The 11477-nt window shown below is 43.9% G+C and overlaps 2 protein-coding genes and 1 non-coding gene across 3 annotated transcripts in view; 2 read left to right on the top strand and 1 right to left on the bottom strand.

Annotated features, from left to right (window-relative positions):
* The window catches only part of aldh4a1 (aldehyde dehydrogenase 4 family, member A1), a 12727-nt gene extending 6361 nt beyond the window's left edge, over window positions 1–6366 (top strand). The window contains exons 9-15 of the mRNA XM_063910966.1: window positions 1–32; window positions 292–488; window positions 628–675; window positions 774–926; window positions 1310–1431; window positions 1556–1674; window positions 5187–6366. The exon at window positions 1–32 is cut by the window's left edge and continues 42 nt beyond it. Coding sequence (XP_063767036.1) covers window positions 1–32; window positions 292–488; window positions 628–675; window positions 774–926; window positions 1310–1431; window positions 1556–1674; window positions 5187–5299 — 784 coding nt within the window. The 3' untranslated portion in view covers window positions 5300–6366. The remainder of the gene's footprint in view (window positions 33–291; window positions 489–627; window positions 676–773; window positions 927–1309; window positions 1432–1555; window positions 1675–5186) is intronic.
* The window catches only part of LOC134882942 (52 kDa repressor of the inhibitor of the protein kinase-like), a 439430-nt gene extending 430943 nt beyond the window's left edge, over window positions 1–8487 (top strand). Inside the window, exon 3 of the transcript XR_010168206.1 lies at window positions 8318–8487. The gene's annotated coding sequence lies outside the window, so the exon portion shown is untranslated. The remainder of the gene's footprint in view (window positions 1–8317) is intronic.
* Window positions 8052–8157, bottom strand: LOC134883640 (U6 spliceosomal RNA). The gene has a single exon (XR_010168302.1). It is a non-coding gene; the product is annotated as a U6 spliceosomal RNA (small nuclear RNA).
* Window positions 8488–11477: the final 2990 nt, after the last annotated feature.

Raw genomic sequence — 11477 nt, 5'->3', positions numbered from 1 at the left:
CACCTACAGGAACTTCCCCCGCCTGGCAGGAGGTCAGCATCATGACGCTCACAGACTGAAACTCCAGCAGATACATTACAATATATATAGCAGCACCACTGTCCTCAAGAGAAAACGAAAACAAATGAAAGTGTAATACAAAGTAAAACATGAAAGATGAGATCTGAGGATGGAGACACAACATCAGGCTTTCCTGTAGCACAATGTATCAAACTGACTCAGGATCAGAGTTGATCTGTTTAATGAAAAACTGATCATGGATCGGTACTGAGTCTTCTGCTGAACCCTCAGAGTGCGGCGGGAAGAACTTCCACTTCGTGCACGCCTCTGCGGACGTTGAGAGCGTGGTGAAGGGGACGATCCGCTCAGCGTTCGAGTACGGGGGTCAGAAGTGTTCGGCCTGCTCCAGGATGTACGTCCCCGACAGCAAGTGGCCTCAGATCAGAGACCAGATGCTGGACATCCTCCAGCAGGTCAAAGTGGGAGACGTGAGTCCTGCTAAAGACGTTCTAAAGTCCGGCTCAAGTCTGAAGTTCCTGCACCCGGTCCTTTAGCCTGTTGCTAATAACTATATAAAATGCTGTAATAGTTTAATAGTAGGACACTAACAAGGATTTCTGCCCTCAGCCCGTTGAAGACTTCAGCTCCTTCTTCTCGGCTGTGATCGATGAGAAGGTGAAGCGTCCTGTCAGCGGGTATTTCAAAATAAAGTTCTCTGATCTGTGTTTGTTATTCACGTTTTATGACTCGCTGTATTTTGTCGCCTCCTGCAGTCGTTTGCTCGGATAAAGAAGTGGCTCGATCACAGCAAGTCCTCCCCCAACCTGAAGGTCATCGCCGGGGGCAACTGTGATGACAGCAAGGGATACTTCGTGGAGCCGACCATCATCCAGACCTCCGACCCAAAGGACGCCATCATGAGCGAGGTGCACCCCCAGACCCAGCCCTGACCAATGTGCCGCCCTAGGCAAAATTTTAGCTTGCGCCCCAATCATGGCCCGTCACTGCTATGTCGCTTTTATTTTGAAGGCAGTTATTTTAGGCTTTTATTTTGAAGGCAGTTATTTTAGGCTTTTATTTTGAAGGCAGTTATTTTAGGCTTTTATTTTGAAGGCAGTTATTTTAGGCTTTTATTTTGAATGCAGTTATTTTAGGCTTTTATTTTGAAGGCAGTTATTTTAGGCTTTTATTTTGAAGGCAGTTATTTTAGGCTTTTATTTTGAAGGCAGTTATTTTAGGCTTTTATTTTGAAGGCAGTCCTCGGGGATGTAACGACAGCTAATGCATGTTTCTGTGTTTTGTGTTCCAGGAGATCTTCGGCCCGGTTCTGTCAGTGTACGTTTACCCAGAGAAGGACTACAGGGAGGTTCTGCAGCTGATCGACAACACGTCGCCGTTCGCTCTGACGGGCGCCGTGTTCGCTCAGGACAGGTGAGCGTCCCCACAGCTCGGATGGGTCTATCGTAAAAATACATAATCATAAGTGACTGTGTGTGTGTGTGTGTGTGTGTGTGTGTGTGTGTGTGTGTGTGTGTGTGTGTGTGTGTGTGTGTAGGCAGGTGATAGAGGAAGCCTCTGCAGTGCTGAGGAACGCTGCAGGAAACTACTACGTGAACGATAAATCCACTGGCTCTGTGGTCGCTCAGCAGCCCTTTGGAGGAGCCCGGTCTTCAGGTAACACACCTTAATTACAGTTCATCATAAAGAGAGGACACACACTTTAATTACAGTTCATCATAAAGAGAGGACACACACTTTAATTACAGTTCATCATAAAGAGAGGACACACACTTTAATTACAGTTCATTATAAAGAGAGGACACACTTTAATTACAGTTCATCATAAAGAGAGGACACACACTTTAATTACAGTTCATTCTAAAGAGAGGACACACACTTTAATTACAGTTCATTCTAAAGAGAGGACACACACTTTAATTACAGTTCATTCTAAAGAGAGGACACACACTTTAATTACAGTTCATCATAAAGAGAGGACACACACTTTAATTACAGTTCATCATAAAGAGAGGACACACACTTTAATTACAGTTCATTATAAAGAGAGGACACACACTTTAATTACAGTTCATCATAAAGAGAGGACACACACTTTAATTACAGTTCATCATAAAGAGAGGACACACACTTTAATTACAGTTCATCATAAAGAGAGGACACACACTTTAATTACAGTTCATTCTAAAGAGAGGACACACACTTTAATTACAGTTCATTATAAAGAGAGGACACACACTTTAATTACAGTTCATCATAAAGAGAGGACACACACTTTAATTACAGTTCATCATAAAGAGAGGACACACACTTTAATTACAGTTCATCATAAAGAGAGGACACACACTTTAATTACAGTTCATTCTAAAGAGAGGACACACACTTTAATTACAGTTCATTCTAAAGAGAGGACACACACTTTAATTACAGTTCATTCTAAAGAGAGGACACACACTTTAATTACAGTTCATCATAAAGAGAGGACACACACTTTAATTACAGTTCATTCTAAAGAGAGGACACACACTTTAATTACAGTTCATCATACAGAGAGGACACACACTTTAATTACAGTTCATTATAAAGAGAGGACACACACTTTAATTACAGTTCATCATACAGAGAGGACACACACTTTAATTACAGTTCATCATAAAGAGAGGACACACACTTTAATTACAGTTCATTCTAAAGAGAGGACACACACTTTAATTACAGTTCATTCTAAAGAGAGGACACACACTTTAATTACAGTTCATCATAAAGAGAGGACACACACTTTAATTACAGTTCATTATAAAGAGAGGACACACACTTTAATTACAGTTCATTATAAAGAGAGGACACACACTTTAATTACAGTTCATTCTAAAGAGAGGACACACACTTTAATTACAGTTCATCATAAAGAGAGGACACACACTTTAATTACAGTTCATCATAAAGAGAGGACACACACTTTAATTACAGTTCATTCTAAAGAGAGGACACACACTTTAATTACAGTTCATTCTAAAGAGAGGACACACACTTTAATTACAGTTCATTATAAAGAGAGGACACACACTTTAATTACAGTTCATCATAAAGAGAGGACACACACTTTAATTACAGTTCATTATACAGAGAGGACACACACTTTAATTACAGTTCATCATAAAGAGAGGACACACACTTTAATTACAGTTCATTATAAAGAGAGGACACACACTTTAATTACAGTTCATCATAAAGAGAGGACACACACTTTAATTACAGTTCATCATAAAGAGAGGACACACACTTTAATTACAGTTCATCATAAAGAGAGGACACACACTTTAATTACAGTTCATTATAAAGAGAGGACACACACTTTAATTACAGTTCATCATAAAGAGAGGACACACACTTTAATTACAGTTCATCATAAAGAGAGGACACACACTTTAATTACAGTTCATCATAAAGAGAGGACACACACTTTAATTACAGTTCATCATAAAGAGAGGACACACACTTTAATTACAGTTCATTCTAAAGAGAGGACACACACTTTAATTACAGTTCATCATACAGAGAGGACACACACTTTAATTACAGTTCATTCTAAAGAGAGGACACACACTTTAATTACAGTTCATCATAAAGAGAGGACACACACTTTAATTACAGTTCATTCTAAAGAGAGGACACACACTTTAATTACAGTTCATCATAAAGAGAGGACACACACTTTAATTACAGTTCATCATAAAGAGAGGACACACACTTTAATTACAGTTCATCATAAAGAGAGGACACACACTTTAATTACAGTTCATTATACAGAGAGGACACACACTTTAATTACAGTTCATCATAAAGAGAGGACACACACTTTAATTACAGTTCATCATAAAGAGAGGACACACACTTTAATTACAGTTCATCATAAAGAGAGGACACACACTTTAATTACAGTTCATCATAAAGAGAGGACACACACTTTAATTACAGTTCATTCTAAAGAGAGGACACACACCTTAATTACAGTTCATCATAAAGAGAGGACACACACTTTAATTACAGTTCATTCTAAAGAGAGGACACACACTTTAATTACAGTTCATCATAAAGAGAGGACACACACTTTAATTACAGTTCATCATAAAGAGAGGACACACACTTTAATTACAGTTCATTCTAAAGAGAGGACACACACTTTAATTACAGTTCATTATAAAGAGAGGACACACACTTTAATTACAGTTCATTCTAAAGAGAGGACACACACTTTAATTACAGTTCATTCTAAAGAGAGGACACACACTTTAATTACAGTTCATCATAAAGAGAGGACACACACTTTAATTACAGTTCATTCTAAAGAGAGGACACACACTTTAATTACAGTTCATTCTAAAGAGAGGACACACACTTTAATTACAGTTCATCATAAAGAGAGGACACACACTTTAATTACAGTTCATCATAAAGAGAGGACACACACTTTAATTACAGTTCATCATAAAGAGAGGACACACACTTTAATTACAGTTCATTCTAAAGAGAGGACACACACTTTAATTACAGTTCATCATAAAGAGAGGACACACACTTTAATTACAGTTCATCATAAAGAGAGGACACACACTTTAATTACAGTTCATCTAAAGAGAGGACACACACTTTAATTACAGTTCATTCTAAAGAGAGGACACACACTTTAATTACAGTTCATTATAAAGAGAGGACACACACTTTAATTACAGTTCATTCTAAAGAGAGGACACACACTTTAATTACAGTTCATCATAAAGAGAGGACACACACTTTAATTACAGTTCATCATAAAGAGAGGACACACACTTTAATTACAGTTCATCATAAAGAGAGGACACACTTTAATTACAGTTCATCATAAAGAGAGGACACACACTTTAATTACAGTTCATCATAAAGAGAGGACACACACTTTAATTACAGTTCATCATAAAGAGAGGACACACACTTTAATTACAGTTCATTCTAAAGAGAGGACACACACTTTAATTACAGTTCATCATAAAGAGAGGACACACACTTTAATTACAGTTCATTATAAAGAGAGGATGAATGAAGTCTGATTAAGGAGCTGTACATACACAGAAGAGGTAGATATACACATATAAACAGATGTGTTGATATACAGATGTATTTCCCCCCAGGGACGAATGATAAGCCGGGGGGGCCACACTACGTCCTGCGCTGGACGTCTCCTCAGGTGGTGAAGCAGACTCACGTCCCCCTCACAGAGTGGAAGTACCCCTACATGGACTGACAATGACAGCCCAGCATCTGACCCGCCGACCAATCACAGCCCAGCATCTGACCCGCCAACCAATCACAGCCCGGCATCTGACCCGCCAACCAATCACAGCCCGGCATCTGACCCGCCAACCAATCACAGCCCAGCATCTGACCCATCGACTAATCACAGCCTAGCATCTGACCCATCGACTAATCACAGCCTGGCATCTGACCCATCGACTAATCACAGCCTGGCATCTGACCCATCGACTAATCACAGCCTGGCATCTGACCCATCGACTAATCACAGCCTGGCATCTGAGCCGCCGACCAATCACAGCCCAGCATCTGACCCATCGACTAATCACAGCCTAGCATCTGACCCATCGACTAATCACAGCCTGGCATCTGACCCATCGACTAATCACAGCCTGGCATCTGAGCCGCCGACCAATCACAGCCTAGCATCTAACCCATCGACCAATCACATCCCAGCATCTGACCCATCGACTAATCACAGCCCGGCATCTGACCCGCCGACCAATCACAGCCTGGCATCAGACCAGCTGACCCTCTGAACACACAGGGCTCCCGTTAGCTCTTCCTCTGCAGTCTGGAGCCCAACTTGTTCAAAAATCAGCTCAACGAAGTCAAGCAGCATCTTTGAACAGTTTGGTATCTCTAAAGTCAACATGCACTGATTCCAGCTCCTGAATGTCTCCTCCTCTGATGAACTGGATATCTCTGAGTCTGATTAATCTACTGATCATTGTCACTGAGATCAGCAGAATATTCTAGGTCACTGAACAAAGAGTTCCTGTTACGTCTCTAAACACGTCTCTCTGCGTCAGCTCTTCAGATCTAATAATGAAATCCCTTTTGGTAGATCTGTGACAAGCGCGTTGAGTGTCCTCTTGTTAGAGTTTGTGTCGCAGTGAAATGTGTCCCCTGATCTCTCTGAATCTCTCCTAAGGAGTATTTCTGCCGTCCTCAAACAAAAGGCAGCTGATTCACTTTATCTTCAGAAGGTGCCTGCCTTAGTAGCTCTGTAAATTCAGATGTAGTTATTAATTTTGACAATAAATATTATATAATATACGTCTGTGTGAACTTTGTCTTTTATCTATTAGACTCCCTTGTATGAACTGGAGCTCTGAACCTCTCCCTCCTCCAGGTGCAGCTCTCTGAACCTCTCCCTCCTCCAGGTGCCGCTCTCTGAACCTCTCCCTCCTCCAGGTGCAGCTCTCTGAACCTCTCTCTCCTCCAGATGCCGCTCTCTGAACCTCTCCCTCCTCCAGGTGCAGCTCTCTGAACCTCTCCCTCCTCCAGGTGCCGCTCTCTGAACCTCTCCCTCCTCGAGGTGCCGCTCTCTGAACCTCTCCCTCCTCCAGGTGCAGCTCTCTGAACCTCTCCCTCCTCCAGGTGCAGCTCTCTGAACCTCTCCCTCCTCCAGGTGCCGCTCTCTGAACCTCTCCCTCCTCCAGGTGCAGCTCTCTGAACCTCTCCCTCCTCCAGGTGCCGCTCTCTGAACCTCTCCCTCCTCGAGGTGCCGCTCTCTGAACCTCTCCCTCCTCCAGGTGCAGCTCTCTGAACCTCTCCCTCCTCCAGGTGCAGCTCTCTGAACCTCTCCCTCCTCCAGGTGCCGCTCTCTGAACCTCTCCCTCCTCCAGGTGCAGCTCTCTGAACCTCTCCCTCCTCCAGGTGCAGCTCTCTGAACCTCTCCCTCCTCCAGGTGCAGCTCTCTGAACCTCTCCCTCCTCCAGGTGCAGCTCTCTGAACCTCTCCCTCCTCCAGGTGCAGCTCTCTGAACCTCTCCCCCCTCCAGGTGCAGCTCTCTGAACCTCTCTCTCCTCCAGGTGCCGCTCTCTGAACCTCTCTCTCCTCCAGATGCCGCTCTCTGAACCTCTCTCTCCTCCAGGTGCCGCTCTCTGAACCTCTCTCTCCTCCAGATGCCGCTCTCTGAACCTCGTTGCAGACCTGGGCAGAGACACCAGAGGGGAGAGGAACAGGGAATACAAACAGCCCTGACCAACATGGATGCTTAGTTTAGACCTCATGCTCTGGTGTTCTGTGTTTTACATGTGGTCAGTGTTCAGCACTCTGAAGCCTCCTGGTGGTCTGCTCTGCTCCTGAAAACGTTTCACTTCCTGTATCTGTTTAAATTAAAAGCCCTCTAGCTTTCAGTCAAGCTATTAAAGAAAAACCAAGGCTGTTCACATAGTTTTGGTTATATACCATCTGGTGTTTCAATAAATACGTATTTTATCGCCCAACTGGGACCTTGTAGAGCTCCTCAGAACAGTACCAGCTGACTCCTTTGTTTACAACACAAATTCCAGAAAACTGTTGCTGTGTTCATTGTGTTTTGACCAAATGGGATCAAACACATATCTGCAGTTTGTTTGGAGGCTTTATGATTTCAGCAGAATTATATTATATATATTATATATAATTATATATATTTACACCACAGATTACTCCTGTAAAATGAAGTGAAACCCTGCTTATTGTAATGATAGATAAATATGTGAGATGCAAACAGAAGAATGGTCTGAAGTTGTGGGGGCTCCGCTCTGCAGCTGCAGTACCGCTAAAGGCCGCGGGGGCGCTGTTTCAACCATCTGAGGGAGGCTCCGCTCTGCAGCTGCAGTACCGCTAAAGGCCGCGGGGGCGCTGTTTCACCCATCTGAGGGAGGCTCCGCTCTGCAGTACCGCTAAAGGCCGCGGGGGCGCTGTTTCACCCAACATCTTTACAGTATTCATAAAAATAATAAAAAATCATAGAAAATAAGGAACGCTTCACGAATTTGCGTGTCATCCTTGCGCAGGGGCCATGCTAATCTTCTCTGTATCGTTCCAATTTTAGTATATGTGCTATCGAAATAACACAAGAATACTCTGTCTCCGGAGAGGACTTATACCTCTCTGACCCGCAGACACCTCATACCATGGTCCCGGAACACACGAGGCTCAGAGGCAGAAATCACCGGTTTAAAAGGCTCTATATGTGCAGAATAAAGAGTGTTTATGTGTTATTGTGACCCCACAGAAGCTGAAGTGACCCCCCCAGGACCTAACGTGACTCCCCAGGACCGGCAGACCCACTTTAGGGTTCCGTTGAGGAACTGCTAGGGCTGACGGGAGAATTATGGAGAGAGCTGATACGTCACACAGCCAGGATTGGTCGGCAGGAAGACAAGAGGACAAAAGATCTCGCCGCTCCTCCCCCTCATGCATTCCTCCCAGAGGCCAGAGAGGGAGACCGCGTAGGTGGGGGTACAGCCAATTCCAATAAACCCTCCCCCTACCCAGTCCTACTCCTTTTTGTGTTTCCGTGAATCTCCCAGCTTTAAGTGCCGTTTCACTCCAAATAACAGGGACAGGAAGTGATTGTAACCCCCCCCCCTCCCCTAACAGGAAGTGTGCACCCAGCCAGCTGCACTAACGGAGCATGTGCAACGCTGTCTGTGTCCCTCGTGAAACACGCCGTGCACAGAGTAGTTCTGTGCAGACATCAACAAGTAGTGAAACCGGAGAGACAGAGCTCTGCTGCGCTCATTTACAGTCCAAAGATCCAGAACCTTTCGGAGCTGTCTCTAACAATCCTGGATTGATTTACTTGTGCTTGAACGGACCCTCACTCTTTGTTAAAGCAACATGTATTTCATTAAAGTTGTGTATTTTATCTGTACTAAATCACCAGCCTTTGCTGAGTGGAGTCTTTAAAGGTGTGTAATGTCATCTTGTGTAAAGTCTTGTTTTATATTCTAACACACCAGTGCAGCTCCACCAGCTGACCGGTAGGGGCCAGCCTGAGCCCACTAGAGAGGAAACTGCTGCAGCACTGAACTGAATAAACAACCCCTGAGCAGTGTCTGAATATCCACAATGAGCTCTGGTGTGATGTTTAGCAGTAATCAGACCACACAACGTGCAGGTGTATGCATGTGGATAAATCCCCAAATCATATTCCAATAAAAAATAAACTCAAAATGTACATTTGTTTAGTTTTTCCATGAAATCTTCAAGTCCAAAATCTCAATATTGGGTTTGGACAATGCATAACCAGTGTTGGTCGTTTAGGAATGGAAAGAACAATACATGCAAATATAAATGAGACAATGGTCGGTGCTGATTGTATACAAATAAATAACAAAAAGCACAAACAACGAATTCCATCAAACGTTAACTCAATACATATGAATTAGGATTTGTATTAATCTGGGTTTGGACTGTAAACCTCGGCATACAACACTCTGATTGTTTGTTTGCTCCCTCTAGTCCTTAGTGGATTATACAGAGGCATGGTGGGGCCGGGGCCACTACCAGATCCCTGCATCTTCAGGAGGCTCAGCATTCAGTGTCGACAGCCCCCTTGAGACCACGATGAACATGAGACCTGAAAAGCCCCTTGACCTGAAGCTCCTTTCAAGTACTGCATTTCCAACACAATGTAAATACTTGTTTTCTCACTTCATTACATTTTGGGGGGAAATAAATACGCCATTTGATTTAAACACAATAAAAGAGATGTGTTTCTAAAAGATGGAGAATCATTTCATTTGTGGCAAAAACAGACTCATAGATGAAAGCAGACGTAGCAGCGATGATAATGCTCTGCAATAATTCAGAGCATTATCATCACCGCTAAGCTAAAGGAGGCTAATGTTGGGCTATAAAGGAACTACAGCACGGTCACATGACTTCACGTCTCCACCGCTAAGCTAAAGGAGGCTAATGTTGGGCTATAAAGGAACTACAGCACGGTCACATGACTTCACGTCTCCACCGCTAAGCTAAAGGCGGCTAATGTTGTGCTATAAAGGAACTACAGCACGGTCACATGACTTCACGTCTCCACCGCTAAGCTAAAGGCGGCTAATGTTGGGCTATAAAGGAACTACAGCACGGTCACATGACTTCACGTCACCAAGGACTCCATCAGGTCTGGAGTTTGCTCACACACACCTCCAGTGGTAATACCTTCACTTCCTCCAGACTGATAACGTATGGAAACATCCTCTCAGTGAAAGTGTGTGTGAAGGTGTGTATGTGTGTGTTAGTGTCAGGATCAGAGAACGACAGCTTTCCTCTGTTCCAGTCCAGATTCACTCTGACCCTCTGGAGCGTCTTCTGCAGGAGGAGAGGAGTGAGTGGATCTGATGGAGAACATGCTGAGTATTCACCTTCATAGAAACCTATCCTCCATAATCCAGACTTTATGACTCCCTTCCTCTGGACAGACTCTGCTAACACACCCAGAACCCAGACTGTACTGTCTGTAACCTGGACATCCCAGCTGTGAGTCCCTGAGGTAAAGCCCTCAGAGCCCAGGACAGAGGGGTACTGATCAAACCTCTCTGGATTATCAGGAAGTTCCTGTCTCTCTCCTCCTCGTCTCACTCTGGTCAGATCTTCAGACAGGCTGAGGTTTGGATGAGCAGTGTTTGGGTCCAGGTTGAGAGGAGAGTAGGACACCCTGTCCTTCATCTCCAGATGTTGAAGCTGAGGTTGCCCAGGTGTTTGGCCTGGTCTTGGAGGAAGGTGTTAGTTTGGTCTGAAGGTGAATCTGATCGTCTGTCTTTCAGTCCGTCTGTCTCTCTGCAGGGAGGAAGAACAACTAACTGTTCCTGGTCCTGTTCGTTGTCTCAGGTGAGTCAGGTGAGCTCTGTCAGACCTCCTCTGCTGATGCTGCTGCTTCACCTGTCGCACAGAGCTGTGTCTCATTCCACAAACAGCAGCCACACCTCATCAGCTCACTGGTAACTGGTTTAACTTCATTTTATCTCCAAGGTACGGAGCATTTCAACCCTGCAGTAGTTCAGTTCAGATGTAATGGAGTTTCTACCTGTAAGCTCTCTAAATGTGTTCTGATTGTTCAGTACATTTACCTGCATGGATAATTGAGTGTAATGTAATAATTTAGAGGACCAATCAAACAAAGCCAGATTAAAGTGTCTCTGTTTGCTTACAGAAGCAGAAACGTTCAATGTGCTCTGAAAGCATATTTTGAGCTTTTTATTGCCAAATCTTGAGCTGGTTTTCCTACGTGAAGAGGGAAGGTGAACTGGGAACATCTGGGGGAGCCTGACCTTTACATCTTCAACTTTCACCTGAAGAGATTTCCTGAGTCCTGGGTAAGGTTGGGGACCTGGGAGTGACAGCCTCCATTGGGAAGTGGGTTGTCCAAAGTGAAGCAAAAGAGAGCA

The sequence above is a fragment of the Eleginops maclovinus genome, chromosome 20, assembly GCF_036324505.1.
Source record: "Eleginops maclovinus isolate JMC-PN-2008 ecotype Puerto Natales chromosome 20, JC_Emac_rtc_rv5, whole genome shotgun sequence".
In the NCBI taxonomy this organism is placed as follows: domain Eukaryota; kingdom Metazoa; phylum Chordata; class Actinopteri; order Perciformes; family Eleginopidae; genus Eleginops; species Eleginops maclovinus.
The sequence above is the reverse complement of the archived record's forward strand: the minus strand, read 5'-3'. Positions and strand labels throughout refer to the sequence as shown.